Source organism: Emys orbicularis, chromosome 5 (genome assembly GCF_028017835.1).
Source record: "Emys orbicularis isolate rEmyOrb1 chromosome 5, rEmyOrb1.hap1, whole genome shotgun sequence".
Taxonomy (NCBI): Eukaryota; Metazoa; Chordata; order Testudines; family Emydidae; genus Emys; species Emys orbicularis.
In genome coordinates this window covers 111333999-111351525 of record NC_088687.1, presented here as the reverse complement: position 1 = coordinate 111351525, position 17527 = coordinate 111333999, and the positions used below count along the sequence as shown (strand labels likewise).

General features: G+C 39.5%; 1 protein-coding gene across 1 annotated transcript in view; it reads right to left on the bottom strand.

Moving 5' to 3' along the window:
- The window catches only part of PPARGC1A (PPARG coactivator 1 alpha), a 68767-nt gene that overhangs the window by 17405 nt on the left and 33835 nt on the right, over positions 1-17527 (bottom strand). Inside the window, exons 3-7 of the mRNA XM_065405366.1 lie at positions 15735-15929; positions 14232-14354; positions 13155-13359; positions 8924-8969; positions 8742-8815 (exon numbers count right to left, since the gene is read on the bottom strand). Coding sequence (XP_065261438.1) covers positions 8742-8815; positions 8924-8969; positions 13155-13359; positions 14232-14354; positions 15735-15929 — 643 coding nt within the window. The remainder of the gene's footprint in view (positions 1-8741; positions 8816-8923; positions 8970-13154; positions 13360-14231; positions 14355-15734; positions 15930-17527) is intronic.

Here is a 17527-nt window from a genome sequence, read left to right as displayed (position 1 = left end):
CATGTCAGTAACTACCAGGTTTTTCCACAGCACAATGATAATTTATTAAGTTACATTTTTAGACAGAGATGAAAATTTAAACATAACTGTAATCCTTAAAAAGCAGGGAGCCAAAGCTACATCCTATAGCTAATTTTACAATATTTCTGTGCAGAGAAAGTGTATTGCTCTCAAAGTTTCCTTCAGACTTCATACAAGGAGACATTCACATTGCATAAAAGGACAACTGTGTTCACAAATCTAGAACAATAGTAAATCGGGGCTCTTGTTCAAGAAAACGTTACTATTCAGGAAAGCACTTCAGCACATGCTTAACTTAGCATGCATTTACATCTCATTGATTTCCCTGTGACTTAAACATATGCTTACAGATAAGCATGTGCTGAAGTGCTTTCCTGAATTAGAGCCAGAGATAGGAAAATATCGCAAAGAGAGACAGAAAAAATATACTAGATTACTAGTCCATCCCTTACACCAACTCTGAAGCCAATGCAGTGTACTTTCTAATGCTGTCCAGCCCAGTTTTAAAATACCCAAGCAATGGGCCTTCCATCAATTCCCTAGGGAGAATGGACAGGGAATGTGAATACAGTTTGAGAAAATGCCTATTTCAAATATGTGCAGAGTTTCCTCTTGTTTTATATTTTTAACCATACAATGGAGCTCAGCAGATCAATACAAATGGAACATGTTTTATAGCAGTTTGCAGCAAATAAGGAAAAGCCTCCATCAACGCATAGTGCTCTCTAAGGGACATAAATGGAGACTGGGAGTCCCACTGCATTAGCGGCAATGAATCTGCTCCAGAAAACAAAAAAACCCAGATAGGAACGGCAAGACATGAATACCTGATGCAAAAGAAAAGCCTGATTTTGTCTGAACATTTGAAAATAATGTTTATGAACTTTTCTTGTATACTAAGGCCTGCCTCTAATGCCATCAAGGGCAATGAGTCCTAATACACAAACACTGGTCCTCAAGTTAAAGCTGTCTCAGCAAACTGCTTAAGTTTTAAATTCATGATCGGTACAACTATCCCCTTCAGTTCACATCTTCCATTTTCTCCTCCTCTTTGCCTACCCACTAACAAACTAGCCAAATGGCCAATTACATGTGCACGCTGAATATTCCAGATGGGCTAATGTCAATTGGGTAAACTGGAGAGAACAATTCCCTTTGACATTCTACACCACCATTTCTGGATTAAAAATAATGACTCAGAATCAACAAATAATTAATGAGTAAATACCATTACTTTTGTCAAAATTCACAAGGAGCATTTTGATTTGTAAAATTAGACACCCCATGAGCGACCCAAGGGTTAATTACTGAATTTTTATATTTATTAAAAACAACAACAACCCCAAATGGCCCTTTCAGGAAGAATAACCTGGGAGAATATTTATCCCCATCACTAGTTGCTGCTTTTCTCTAAGCATTTCACCGTCAGCATTTGAAATATTTACTTACTTTTTATTTTTTACCAAAACAAAAACTATTTATACTGTAACATACCAAATAAAATCATGTCTGCATTCTTCCTTTGTTAAACTGGCCCTGTGTGAGCACTGGCTTTACGCACAGCGTAACTGCTTTCAGGAGTAGTGATGCTGAGCCAACCACAAAGGAGACCAAAGCTCGGTGTAGAGAAGAACCTAAAAGTCCAGGTGCTGAGCCTAGCTACTGGAGTTTCTTTCACCTGCAAAACCACGCTGGAACTGTCCTGAGGAACGGTTTCCTCACGGCATTTTGGCACCCGTCCTTCTGCTCTTGGACAGAAGCAGAAGTGCACAAGGGAGCATAAATGAAAAATAAATTGTTCAAAAAGTTCAATGGACATTTGAAACCCGAATGAAAGGTTTGTGTTTTAGTTTGCAGCAAAGCTTGGAGTTGGCTTTTGTTTTGTCTGTGTCACTGCTGAATTCTCCACCTCTAAGCCCCTCCCATGCTCAGCATCCAAACAGCTAAACTTTGAGAAAATTAATTCTGTACTTATTCATCATCAGTGTCACCTTTGCTCATCTTTACACAGTAATCTTAATTTCACACCATGATCCTAAATCAGTAGTGCTAAAATATTCTCTGACCTTTGGATTATTTCATGCACGCTGATTTCTTTGCGAATGTGTACATTTGAGTGTTGACAGTACAAGGTATATTCCGGGCTCTCTCTTGAACTTAGCAGGTTTTGACAGATTTATGTAAGGACAGATGGCCATTACAGGCTGAAGGCTGACAAGAGGCAGTTCAGAGCATTGTTAACACACTTGCACAAACTCTCAGCAGTGCAGCACTGTGCAGAATGTAATTCAGACTATAGCTTTTTTATTGCTGCCTATTTTCTTTTGTCAAAAGAGCCTGCTGTGCACAGCAACAAATGGCTGCCATTACCCAGAATGTAATGGGTGTCAGACAAATCACGTAACACAAACAATCAAGAGTATGTAGGTCATATTTCAACAGAGCACAACCTTAGCAATATTTATGATTACTGCATTGAAATGTGCTCTATAATAAACAAGTACCTCTACATCACTCACACTTATGTACTTCTGCACAGCAAATCTGTTAGAAGTGGTACATACGCTACAATCATCCCCTTTAAACAGTCTTTTTTTTTTTTTTAAGTAAAAGGCAAGAATTTTTTTCTTGACATGCTATAAAACCATTTTCTTTGTAGGGACTTTTCCTTAATTGAATGGCTTTGGAAAATGGTAACTTTGTACTTTGCCTCGCTCCATCTATATACTATGAACTCACTCAATGATCTCTGCTTTAAAATAGTGTATATGCCAAATGAGCACCACTTCTTATATCTGTGCGACAACAGACTTTCATATGTATGCCAGCTCCGCCAGCTCAGCTCAGTGACCTGTTTTATAGAAAAGTCTGTGAGGACAGGCAGAAGTTTTCATATCACCTAGATGCATTCCATGAGCTGCAGTAGAGAAAACTTAGTAACTCATTTGGCTCAGCTAGGTTTATCAGAATAAATTAGGGGAATACATTTACAGTAAATGTCACATCTTGACTTTTTAAGACTCATTTACAATGCTGTTTCATATAGGCAGCAAAATCTAATGTTACTGTTAGCATTTAAATGTTTGATGATGCTTCTGCTTGTTGGTATATTTTTGGAGCCTTCACATCCTTCAGGAAATGCATCTCGATGAACCTTTGTACAAGCGCACTGAGGTTCTGAGGGTTATTAAAAATGGATTCCTTTATATCTTATGAGTTTGAAAATGGGATTATCAAGAGAAACATTATTTAAGGCCACTTAAAGCACTGAATGCAAGATAATAGCCTGATTCAGTAAAATAATCGGTAGAGCTTTTGTACAACACAAGACTGCAGAAGCCAGGAAAATATAATAAAATTAAATAGCCATCATATAATAAAAAACTACATGCTTGTTGAGCAGTCAGTTTAATCTTGTTGTCACTACCGCAAAGGATAAATATAGACCCTGAAAATATCTAATAATTTACTAGATTTTATTCCCTCTGGACTAATATCTCTCTTTTTCTGTCTCAAGTACCAGAAATCATTTTGAGGCCAAACAAGTTTTTGCCTGGTAGAATTTAAGTATTTGTTCTGACAACCAAGCGGCTGCTCAGGTCTAGCGATGGGTGAATACTGGGGTTTGCAAAAATGCATGTGAATTCCAAATCACTATTCAATCTCTGTTCACACACTTTTTTGTCAGATTTTCTGAGTGACCAAATTTTGACTGCATGAAAATTTTGGGGAGAGTTTTTACTCACATAAATACAGGGATTTGTGTGTAAAGGAGTGTCATCATTCTGCAAGTGTTCACTGAGCCACCCCTTGATATATCTTATACAGTGGCTTTGTGCTTTGGGGACAGAGCGTGTTAGGAGGCAGGGAGAGTTGAGAAAGCCATTGATTTTCAAAAAACCATAAGCAGCAGTGGCCAGATACTGAGGCATGGGGATCAGCACCTGGGAACGACTGCCCTCTGCAATCACTTCTACACACAGCATAGGTCCCCAAGCATACCCCAACAGTCACTTGATCCTCACATCTGTGGTTAACAAAGGGCTGTTGACAGGGAGGAATTCCTCAACCATGGTAATGTCAGAGGAAATTGGGGATAGGGGAGGAAGCACCAGAGCTTGTCAGGAAGGACCAGGCCACAGGCCCTTTGACCAGTGAGCAGCATAAAGCAGAGATGTGGCTTACCACTGGGTGTTGCTTTTGCTTGGCAGGAATGAGTCATGGATAGGAGAGAGCAAGAGCTTACAGTAGTTGAGTGGCTCCTGAAGACAGACAGGGGTAATGCAGAACCAGCAACAGCCAATGAGGAGGGAACAGAACCTGCTTACACGGGTCAGGCTTATTTCTGGCCTATCTGAATGATACTGCAGAAGCAGGGACTGCTTGGCATGATGCCCTATGCCCCACTCCTGTTTGAGACCTAGCGAAAGGGGCTCTGCTGCTCCTTGCTGGTCCTGCCGCTGGTTCTGCTGCCAGTCAGGAGGACTGTACTGATTATGGTGCTGTTGAGCTGGATACTGTTGCTCCTTCTGATGACAATCAGCAACAAGAGTCTCCATGTGCTGCTATAGCTTGAGCTACTGCTACTCCTGCTTCTAGCCAAGCAGGATTCGCCTTCTGCTCCTAGGATTGCTAGAGGGTATGCTGCTAGTACACCCGCATGATCCTACTCCAGTTAAATGACTCCTGGTACATTTATACCCTGTTGCTAGCTGACTGTACAGCTTTCTCCAGACTCCATAAGCAGCTCTGAATCAACAACTCAGTTTAGCCTTAGGGTACGTCTTCACTTACATCCGGGTCCGGATGTAAGCAATCGATTTTCTGAGTTCGATTTATCGCGTCTGGTTAAGACGCGATAAATCGATCCCGGATCGATCCCGGAAGTGCCCCGGATCGATCCCGGAAGTGCTCGCCTTCGACGCTGGTACTCCAGCTCGGCGAGCGGAGTACGCAGCATCGACGGGGGAGCCTTCCTGCCGCGTCTGGACCGCGGTAACTTCGGACTAAGGTACTTCGAATTCAGCTACGTTATTAACGTAGCTGAATTTGCGTACCTTAGTCCGAAGTGGGGGGGTTAGTGTAGACCAGCCCTTAGCATGAGCCGGTTTAACTCCACTGGAGTTGTTGCTGATGACACCACGTGGGGCATTTGACCCCCTGTATTTACTCTATACACTCCAGCAGTCCACAGTACTTTGTGACATACACACATGTTCCTTTAAGAAACTATTTCATGCCTTACAATGTAGAATGTGTGTAATATGATTAAGGGCAGAGAGGTTTTATTGTTTTAACCAGCAATAAGCCTAGGGAGCAGTGATTTTAAGTAGCAACGGACTTGATGTTTAATTGTAGTGTATTTGGTGTATGTCCCAGGTTAAGAACCTCTTACACATGTGCTGTCTCCTCTAAAACCTTTTTTTTTTAAACTTCCTGGAGTTATATGAAGGTTGTAGGCAATATTGGAATTATAAAATGGAAATTATTTTTTCAGTTTTAGAACGGGAAAAAAAAGTACATGTCTGTATAATATGCAGCCCCTTCTAAAGAACAATTTCATTTAGGTAAGAGAACAGTTTTTAATTCAATTTTACGTATGTGTGATAAACACTGATGGCTGGAGTGGGGAATGCATTAACTTATTTATTTATTTATTTTTCTAATGTACAGTTAATTCATTGGTGAGGGAACCGAAGCTGCTTTCAACAGAGAGATCAAGGCAGCTGCTATTTATACTAACATACTTTGTGCTTCCATAGTGCAAGCAACACCACTAATGGTCTTTTCAGTTCAGCAGTGAGATCAAGGCAACTACCATTCAAATTATAATAGACGGTGCTAGTGCTGTATAAGCTGACTGAGCAATGCAGTCATCTGGGTAGAATTTGGAGTTGCGAGGGTCTTTCTTTACACTACTGTTAAGTATTATTAATCATTACTGCTACTGTTATTTTTATTATTGATTAGGCCCTGACCCTGCAAAGACTGCCCACTTAGATTGTTATCTCTTCTTTGTGTTTTATGTGCTTGTACAGTACCTAGCACAACAGGGCTGGGGTCTCCAGGCGCTACCACAATACATACAATAAATAAATAATAATACACTGGAAAATGGGTCACTTCCACTCACCTGTCTGCACATTGCGTAGGTACAAAAAGGCACAAATTAATACAATGAAACACAAAAAAAGGTGACTATTTGGAAGTAAGAGAGAAACAGCTATGGTGTGGCACCTGGCAGGAGTGCTGCTAGGTAGTCTTCTATGCTGTCTGTAAACCAAGTGTCAACTCCCAAGGCCAGTATTCCTCCTCTCTTTTTTGACCCCCTCCCCAGCCCACTTATTAAGTGACTGAAGTGACATGGTCTCCCGAAAAAAGGCAGGGTATATCCATGTTATAATGCTCTTGTTCACGTAGCTCAAGCAATGGTGGCACTTACCCATCAGCACATACAGTATTTTTACCTGCTAGTGCTACACGTGGTTGGATTGCATGAATATAGACTTTACTTTTTTCTGCTACACACAGAGGAGAATCAATGGAATGAACCTGGGAATACCAGAGCATTTCCAACTGTCATGACTTGTGGCACCATTACAAAACCTCAAGTCATATTGACTTCTTATTTCTGGCCAGTCTGCCGATGTGAAGTGCAGGCTGCTGATTTCCTGGGCTGGAATGGATGACAGCTTGCTCTTCGTAGAGCCATTTCAACAACTATCATGTAGAACTTCATCATGTCACCACCTCCTCCTTCAGATGGTGGCAGGAGAATCCAAGCCTGAACATAGCGTTGCTGCTGTGCCTCACAAAAGGTTGGTCTTGTCCTGACGTGCTTTGCAGTGACGATGAAGGTGATTCCGCTGGGCCTGAGCCATTCTGATACTCACCTGGTTTCCATGAGTACACACTGTAGATTATTCTGGTTTTGCAAAGATATCTGATCTGATTTCATAAAGATGAGGTCCATTGGGAGGAGGGAATGTGTCTTTTACATCATATAGCATCTTTGTTCAATGACTGGGTTCAAAGGCAAAAGACTCCCACACACATGATTGTGCTGTTATGTGGATTACCAAGTGCTATATCCTGTGCTGTCTGGGTGCTATACTGCAGAAGTCAGATACCAGCAGCACACTATGGGGAGCTGTTCCTCCCTACCCACTAGTACCACCTGCCCTGGGATGCTCCACTGAAAGAACCTTATGTTCCTTCTCTTCCCAAGAGATCAAATGTCATCATTCTTTAGAGATAAGATGGTTGAGGTAATATCTTTTATCAGACCAAGCTTGTCTTGAAAACTCGTCTCTCTCACCAACAGAGGTTGGTCCAATAAAAGATATTACCTCACCCGCCTTATGTCTCTAATATCCTGAGACCAACACGGCTACAGCAACCCTGCATACCATTTTAGTTTGACATTATAATTAATTATTATTATTATTTATTTGTATTGCATTAGCACCGAGGAGCCCCGGTTATGGCCCATGACCCCACTATACTCGATGCTATATAAACGCAGAACCGAAACATGGTCTCCTGCCCAAAATACCTTTTTTTCCTCACTTGAATAAGGAGACACTAAGCCTGCAGATTATCAGGATGCCGCGTTTATGTTTAAATGCTGAATTAATGAAGCAGCTTCTAAAGAAGTGAAAGGATGATTTTGTGCGCATGAAATCAATAGTCCAAAGTGCTGTTACAAACTTAGAGCCAGACCCTCAACTTGTATAAATCAGTCTTTGACTTCAGTGGAGCTATGCTGATTTACACCAGCTGTAGATCTGACCTTCATAGAACACTGCTACAGTTTAAGTAGCAGTCCGCCCTTGTACATGTTCATGAATGAAACACATCTCTACTACACTGTCCTTTAGTATTGTGCTGTGCAGGGAGGCAATAGTCTCTCTCTAAACAATGCTGGTGCAACTACACCCATGATCTTGTGCTCAGTTCTGGGCACCTCATTCCCACGATAATACAGGCAAACTGGAGGGCATTCAGAGGAAAGCAACAGAAATAATCATAGATCTGGAGGAACTGACTTTTGTGGGCAAAAGCAAATGAGTTAAACATGTATAGCCTGGTGAAATGTCAACTAAAGGGGAACAAGATAAAAGTCTACAAATACCCGAAGGATGAAAACACCAGAGAGCAAGGAGAGGAATGATTGAGATCGCTCAATAGAAGGTATCAAGAAGGTTAATGGGATGAAATTAAGAAAAGGAAAGATTAAGATGAATATCAGAAAAAACATTCCGCTTAGGCTGTGGTATGGTCTCCCAAGGAAAAAGGAAGAAACTCTGTTGTTTGTGGCATTTAAATCTAGAACTGACCAAAATGTGCAATGAGGAACAGCCTTACATTAGCATCATACTGACTCAATGACACAACTTTTCCATCTGCAACCTCTGTATTCTGTGCTGTCGTATCTGTATTTGAAAAATAATGCTCAGCACCACAAAAATCTCTGAAGGAATGGGGAAACAGTCCAGATAAATGCTTTCATTCACATTTTTCCAGAAACTGTGCTCTGCTTGTAGGTTTGAAGTCAGTTTTAAACATACTCCATGTGAGGCAACTAGGTAAAAAGTCAATGCTAAACCATTAAAATTAATCCCTTGAAGACCTCCTTAACATCCCACTATACATTTCTTAGCAAATAAAAAAAAAAGTCAGGCTTACAGAAAAAAATGTTCATATTCCACATCTCTCACCTGCAGTTCCAGAGAGTTCCACACTTAAGGTTTGTTCAATAGTCTTGTTCTCAAATGGGGAACCCTTGGGATCACTGGAAGACAGGGCACATTTATAAAAACAAGCTGAAATGGAGTTGCTGTAGCCAAAATGTATTAAAGCCCCCTCCCTTTTGTAAACTTTTACATTTCATAATACTTACTTTGGTGACTCAGGTGTCAAAGGAAGTGATAAACTTGTTGGTTTGGCTGAAGAAGGAAAAAAAGAAACTGATTATGAAATATTGTGAAGACTCAGAAATTTATATTAGTATATTGTTTATATCAGTGCAGGAATTCTACCTGAGTCCCGTAGGGCTAAACTCAGTTTATCTGATGGCTAAATAAAAACGAGATCCATTCTGACCCCTTATTACTGGCACCTAAATTTCAACACTGATTTACATCAATTACTGAGTCTTTGAAGTATGGTATAAAACCCAAATGCAAAGAACCTTTCAGAAAATAGAGTGGTCCATGTTAACAATCAATGGAGAAATTTACAGAATATGCTGTGAAAATGTTATCTCTCTTAGATTTAATTTAAGCGACAGTTCACCTTTTATTTGGAAATGAGAGAAGCAGAATAACTACAAAGCACCAGGACGTTATGAATATTCAGTTGATTTTACTTCTACAGCATACAGTTCTATATACAAGGTTGAGAATAGGTTGTTTCGGTGAGGCCAAGACCGAACCAGCTATAATCCTAATTTTTGCAAGTTTATTCTGCAAACTATGGCATGCCACAGATATAGTCACAGATAGGTTAAACTAAATAAGTGTACAACAAAGTTTTAGTTACAAAATACAACTCTTTTGTAGTTACCATTTGTTCAGATCAGTCTTTTTACAAAGCAAACCAAGGACTAAGATATTTTCAACCAATTAAGCATTCTTTAATTGCTAATAAAGTGATTAAAAATTAAAAACAGTACTACTTGCAAATTTTAGTTTGCAGGAGTTGGATTTTTAAAGGCAGTAAATGTTGTATCAAGAACAGCTACTGGGGGGTCTCTTCTGCAAATTAATTATTTAAGACAACATTTTCCTCTCTAGCACTCCTGCACTGCAGATCTCTTGTCCAGAGTATGACTCTTGCATAATCTGCATTCATTCCAGGTGTGGAATTCCCACTGACATCAAAGGATTTTATATGCAAATTAATTATTTTTGTAAACTCTAGAGTATTCCCAATGAGATCATTCATTTTTTAAAAAGTCTACACCAATCCTCATGAGCCAGGCATTTTTTTCCTTGTATGAAAATTCAAGAAGGAAGATTAGGCACTTCTGTTCACCTTCCTCAGAAGCATTAGGAACTGGCCAGAGCCTGAGATAGGAAATTGACCAAAACAGCCCCCTTGTCTGATCCAGTATGGCTGCTGCTATATACTAACTAGCGAGTTACCATGAGATGAATAGGTGTTTTCTAGACATGTTAGCTAGGCACATACATATTTACGAGACAAATGTTTGTGTTCAATAAGACTTGCCAAAGTCCCCAATGGCTATCTACAGGTTTAAGTGGCTAAAAAGCATTGATATTTTCAACCATAGTAGCAATGAGTAGAAACAAAGTTTGTGGAAGCATATCCACCCTATTAATGGAGTAAAATCTACGCGGCGCTTTATAGATGACTGATACTTTCAATGGAGAGTAAGTGCTTAATCACCCTTTGTGATTTTGAAAAATCTCCCTCAGAGTTTCACAACCGCGAAGAGAAGTATAAAATAACACATTTTTTACAGACTGGAAAACTGAGCCACAGTGACATGGAAATCTGGGACACAGCTGGGAACTGAACTCAGATGCTAGCTCTCAGACCTGTGATTTGACCCCTAGATTTAAGCAGATAGTGGCTAATTCTCAAACAGCCCTAAACTTGCCTAGCAAGCTATGAACCACTACACCAGTTATTAGTTTTGTGTGCTACTGAACTTGAATCTGAGTACAACAGCTATGAAGAAACACCGTCACACACAATTGTGAGGAAATATTTACTCAACGCAATGCCAATTTTCTTACTGGCTGTTTATTAGAGCTTCCAATTTCTATTCTATTTTAATGCCAATAAAAGTTCACATGGGCTTGCTTCCTCCTGTAGATTAAAAATGTTCAGTTTCAGAAGAACCCAGTTTCCTCATGGGCAAATCTCATTGCAAAACCACAGACAAGCTCTGCCTCGATGGATCTGTGGACATTCATGTGGGTTCACAAAGAATTTGGGATAGTGACCCTAAAGGAAAATGCCATTTGTCTCACCCTGAGTGAGTTTTCCCAGTCAACATAAATGGAACTTGAAATAAAATAGCAAACTCATATTTATGGAAGGAGCAAAAAGGCATTATCCACCTTTGATTAAATGTTTAAGCAAACTACTGCTGATTTGGGAATGTGGGTTGAATTTGCAAGGCTGATTTCAAGTGCATTTGTTGTTCAAGTTGAAAGTTTCACACACCTCTTGTATTTGTACTATATATATGTTCTTGGTTTTGAAAGATAAGAGATGAGACTTCCAAAAATGAGTGCCTAAAATTACATTTCCAAGTTCACATTTAGGCACCTGAATAAAGATTTAGGAGCGTAACTTTGCCCAGTTTTGACCATTTTTGTTTCAGGGCTTAATTTTGCTCTCAGCTGCACCTATGCAGGACCACTGATATTAATTGCCATGCTCTGGTGTGCTAGAGCAGTATTTGATGAAAAATTACATGTTTGGGGGACTGGAGACTAAACTGCAGGAACTCAAGAAAATAATATTGACAATACTGTAATATTACTAAAGCCATAGCCAACAATCAAACTGTTTAAACTCCCATAAGTACAGTTCTTTGTGAGGACTTTTCTATTATTTATTTATTATTTGTATTACTGTAGTGCCTAGGAGCCCAACACATGGACCAGGACCCCACTGTGCTAGGTGCTGAACAAATGCAGACCCTGCTCCAAAGAGCTTGTAATGTAAGTAAAAGACAAGAGACAGATACAGACACACTGGGGAGTATTAATCCTCCTGTTCACCTTTAGCCCAAACCCATCTGAATTTATCAAATTGTTTCGGCACAGTTTCAGCAGAGAGACCCATATCATCCCTGAACAATCCAGTCTGGTTTTGCTCTGAAGCAGTCTGCTAAAACCAGCAGAAAGGAGTGTCACTTGGCATTAAGCAGCCTCTTGTTTACATGAATTTGAACCGAAATTGGCAATACCACACTACCAAGGTCAGAATCTACAGCTGGGAGAAGATTAAAAGGGGTGGGGGAGAGAAGATTTAAACATAGCTGTATTAATCAGGGGTCAAAATGAGGTTTGAGAGGAGGGATGGGGTAACAGGCAGGAAAATGGGGGCAAACAAAACAAAAATAAGATGCGTATGTTTAGAACTGACACTTTAAAATATTTCTATTCCTGCTCTAACAAATCAGAGTAGCAACCTTCGGGTCAAATTCTGATCTCAGCTACACCAGGGTAAATGCCACTCACTTCAATGAAGTTATTCTGGATTTGCATGGATATAACTGAGATCAGAACCTTGCTCTCTTGGAAGCACCGCCAGTACATAAGTATGTGTATTTTAAAATAACGGTAACTTTAAATAAGCTCCCTTTGGGCCCATAAGCTTATAGAGTTTTTCTTTATCCTAGCTGAGGGGAGGAGGGAGAGAGAAGAGAATAGAAAATGTCTGCCAGGGGAGCGTCTTTAAGTTCTTGCATCTCTGCCACAGAAGCTACTTACAGCACCAGCCAAGCTCTTTGTACATGGGAGGATGCTAAAAGTCAACACAGATTTTTCGTTTTGGCCATAAAGAAATTTAAGAAAAAGAGAGAGAGAGAATGGTCAGGCTGGTTTCTAAACCTTCAACTATTTACAAAATAAAAATACAAACTGGCATTCTCACTGTAATAGGAATGACACATTTACTGCCTATTCAGTAGCTGCAAGAGCACTATTTATTGTCTCTTAAGGCACATGTGGCAAGTTAACGATGCCTTCATTTTTACACTGGCAAAAAGAAAGAAGCGCATTAATGAACTGGCTTGCCCAGCTTCTTCAGATGTATAAGTACTTCTTAGTGATACAGAACTCTATGATTAAACCTCTGTGGATGGTTCAGTGTCTGTTAATTGTTTGTAAATTGGTTAAAATTTTCAGGTTCCTTTTCTAAGGGGATTGTGATTTAAATTGTCTATATTAAAAAGGCTACGTTTAACTAACTTCATTGTACTGACTGTTAATTCCCTCTATGCTGAACAGCTTCTGAATTTACTGCACACAGATACCAATGCAAAGAACAGCGGAAGTACTGGGTTTTAGTGTTTTCACTGTCATTGCATTTCAGCTTCCTGCCATTAACGCTGTTGCCAAAATTACGTTCTTGGGTCCCAAGCCTACCTTGCAAATGATATGCCTGAGACTGCAGATGGGGCTTCTTTTTGGAGATGCATTTGTCTTTGCTGCTGTTCCTGGTCTCTGTTGGTTTGGTCTGAGGAGGGTCATCATTTGTAGTCAGATACTTGAGAAGCTCAGAGCAGGGACGTCTTTGTGGCTTTTGCTGTTGACAAATGCTCTTCGGTTTATTGCTCCATGAATTCTCGGTCTTAAAAACAAGGCATAATAATAAAAAAAAAAGCTAAAATTAGTGAACTGAACCTTATCAGAATAGATATAGGTTTTCTGAAGAGATGAGATTTTCAATGAACTGTTCAGTCTAAGTGTACTAGATCTATGAGCTGTGAATAATTGTTTGCAGAACAAGGAAAGAAAATTACATTTAAAATTCCTAAATGACATTTATGCAGCTTTTTATTTCATTTCTCCTACGTTTCAATGTTCCTACTCAGCAACATGTAACTAACAAGACCCTACAGCACCTTTACTGTGAACAAAAAAATAAACTGGTTTAAACCTTAATTTGCTCCTGATTTGCTTGAGCCCAGTATTCACAACTCTCTTAAGTACCCCTAAATGCTCCGTTTTCAGTTACAGTGAATGGCAAGACAAACATTGTTTAATACAGCCTGCTAACGGAATTATGTCATTGCCGGCATTCTACCCAATTAATGGCTGAGACAGACCTTTTGCCGAGATTCCAGTGCAATCTTTCTTAGGTTAGACAGCTGGTAAAATGGCAGTACTGCATCTTGGAGTCATTCATAAACAACATCAGCCCATCAGCAAATTTTATTGCACCCCCTACTATTCTGTATATCAATAAAGTGGGCAAAGAGTGACAGACGGTGGGACTACCTCTTAATGCCAAGAGAGAAGGCATAAATGAACTATTCACAGCATAAAGGAGCTTGAGTGATTTTTTGGAACCCAAACTATAATCTGTTCACATTTTCTGAAGCAGTTGCAGGATGCTGGGCAGATTAATACTGTACATATAGATCTACTGCTTACTCAGTTGCTGAAAGCATAAAAGTCTTTGTTACTTTTTTTGCCTTATTACAAAGATTAAGTTTGTACCTTAACAACCACAGGGCTTGTTCTGATCCTGTGATTAGTGTTTGCATGGTTTTGTGTGCTGAGACCACTGCATTCATTGTAATTTAGCTGAATGTTGGCTGGAGCCAGCAAGAGCTTCTTAAGCTACAAACACATCAGGGAAGAAGAAGGAGGGTGGGTTGGGGAGAGAAAAGTTATGCATCTGTAAGGATTAAAATAACTTATCTTATTTTGCACAGTTACTTAAAATTAGTTACATCAATCTCCTCAAGCAAAGTACACTAACACAGAACAAAGTCCTCTATAATCCCCAGGGCAAAAAAGGGTTGATTTTTCTTTGATGCTTCCTGGCGTATTTCCTCTTCCTGTACTACAGTATACTGCAGTGCAGGAAGAAATTACGACTGCCTTGGTTTTCTGCAAGGCAAGGCAAAAGAGAATCTTCTCAGTGATCCATGCCAACAGTAGAACATTTATGTTCTATCCAGAAGAAAAGTCACCTTAACAGACATGTGAAATATTAAAATTAAGGTCCCGATCCTGCTCCTATAGCAGCCAATAATAAAATGACGTCAATGAAAGCAAGATCAGGAGTCAGGACTCAAAACTGCTTTTGTAAAGCAAAAGTAATGGGTTTGCACTACAAGTCCATTGACTTTGGGTTCATACGGATATGTCCACACTGAAGCAGACCCATGACTGCTTTAATCTAGTTAGTATGGCTAAAAATAGTAATGAAGTCCTGGCAGCATGGACTTCATCTCAGGCTGTACAAGGGCACCGGGGGTCCTAGAAACATACTCGCATTGCTTGCTCACACTGAAGCCCAAGCTGATGCAACTTCACTGCTATTATTAGCCGTGCTAGCTAAATAGCTAGCATGGCTATGCCAACCTGTGCTGCAGTCACACCTCCAAATGCAGCGCAGACGTACCCTTAGAGTGAGATATATTAAAAATTGACTATCTGTGAGGTTATGCAATTTGCACAACAGCAGGATGCTTGGGACGTGGATGTGATGCTACTGTTTGCAGAAGGGAAGAAAGCTAAAGACAGAGAATCTCCCTTTGACACCCCACCCCTATTAGCATTATGCTGGTGCTTACTGGTCAAGTCATTGTTAAACGCATGTCAGCTAGTGTCAAATCCAGCCAGCATTAACGGGGATCTCTTTACACATTATCAGAAGTGAAGTCTATACATACAAACAGAGCCCCAAGAAAGGAAATGTGAATTAAAAACATTACTGTTACTGATGTGAATGCAATGATAACCAAAAGTGTCAGTCTCTAGAACAAGAATCTCAAATTAAAACCTCTCTCTTCAACACATTTTTTCAATAGAAATTCTTAATATTTAAGATTTGCCCCCCTCTCCCCTCTGCAAGTTTTAGTATTTGACTTGATTTTCCTTTGGTTTCAGTCTAAATGAAAAGTCCAAACCTTACTGTGACTACATCATACCCATGCAGCGGGTAGCCAGAGGCACATCCAATTCCTGTTAAACAGTAGGAAGGGTTCTTACTAGAGACGGCTCTTCTGCCTCCTGAGTCGGAGGGGTGCCGTCAGGCATTGGTGAAGGGCTAGCATCATTTTCATTGGTCACATCTCCATCTGTCAGTGCATCAAATGAAGGCAATCCATCCTCATCCACAGGGATACTGTCCAGTGTCTCAGTGAGAACTGCTAGCAAGTTTGCTTCATTCTCTTCATCTATCTTCTGTATGACAAAAAAAAAAAAAAGAGAGAGAGAGAGAGAGAGAGAGAGATGTAAGAGAGACAGGAGAAATAAAATGGTGAATCTCTATATGAAAAGTAAAAACTTTGTCTAAAACTTGTCTTTGCAATAGCAACCTGCAATTGAATCTCATAAAATGTAATTTTTGGCAATGAAATTATCCATTTCCGCATTTGGCGGGAGAAATCTGTTTGCAATTGCAGTGTATTATTCCAATTTACTTTCTTCCTTAGATGATTTTTTTAAAAATCCAATGTTAACAACTATGGTTAAATTATCATTCACAGATTGTATTACAGAATGCACCTAAGCTACTGACATCTAATGAAGCTAGCATTGCCCAGGCTGTCTCTTTCTTTCTCTCTGTCTAGCACTGAACTCCAGTTAATTGACCTGACAAAATTACAAGAGTCACAGAATAAGACAGCTAATCAGAACACCAAAATGTATTAGTTGAGAAATTAGGCAAGTCTTGATCGTGTATGCAACCTTGTGTCACCCCTCACCTCCTTCTAAAAATTCTTGGTCCAAAAACAAATATTCAAGTTTCTGTTCTCAATCAGCGCTCACATTATTGATAGACTCTTTGGGTTCTTTTAAAATAAATGTATTATGCAGGTTGCCTTTGAAGTTGTCCTTCCCAGTTATGTAGTTTGAGTGCTCAATGAGACTATTGTATACGTTTATGTAATTCAGTCTGCAATTATAAAAAGTAGATTAATTCATCATCAGATGTGGCGGTAATGTGAATTTCTATTAAGATATCTTATTTCCGTAACAGGACTTGTTTGTGTCAAATCAAATAAATTTAAATTCCTTATATTTTAATGCAATACATTCTCAGTTATCTATCTATCTATCTATAGAATAGTATATTTGGAAAACAAGGTTTCCCAGCAAATAAAAACTTTATATATTAATTTTAGGGAGATTTGTCATATCAATTATTTATTATTTGGACTCTGATCTCACTTCCATTAAAGTCAATGAAAAGACTCCCATTGACTTCAGGGGCCTAATCCAAATCTCATTGAATGGTAGTCTATCCATTGACATTAATGGAAGTTGGGCCAGCCCCCAACATACACCTTGTCAGAGAAATTTGATGAAACATTTTTTAAAGTTCTCACAGTTTAGAAGATCAAGGAATGGACAAAGATTGCAAGATAAAATACCAACGAGACCTTAAAAATATGTTTCTTTATACAGAGTGTAAATTGAATAATCTAACGACAAAATATTGTCATCCCTCAGCCAACTACTAGCAAACACTGGTTTGTGCCAGTTAAGTGTTGGAAGAGAAATCAGTGATGTGGAGTCTAGATATTTTCTTAGTGTAACTTTTTATTCACACTAAATGCACCAGTCCTTGAACAGAGGTGGTCAAACAGCACTGAGGCAATTCTCTCTTTCAGGAAGCTCAGCCAAAATACCAATGCCCAGTTTTGAGAGAGCAGATCTGACCTAAGACTCTACTCTAGTTAGGAAGATTAAAGCAGCGAGAAAACTCTCTTATTGCTTGCAACTGCTCCTCAGAAAGAAATGATATCACGAAACTAACAAGACAAGTGTTTATTCAA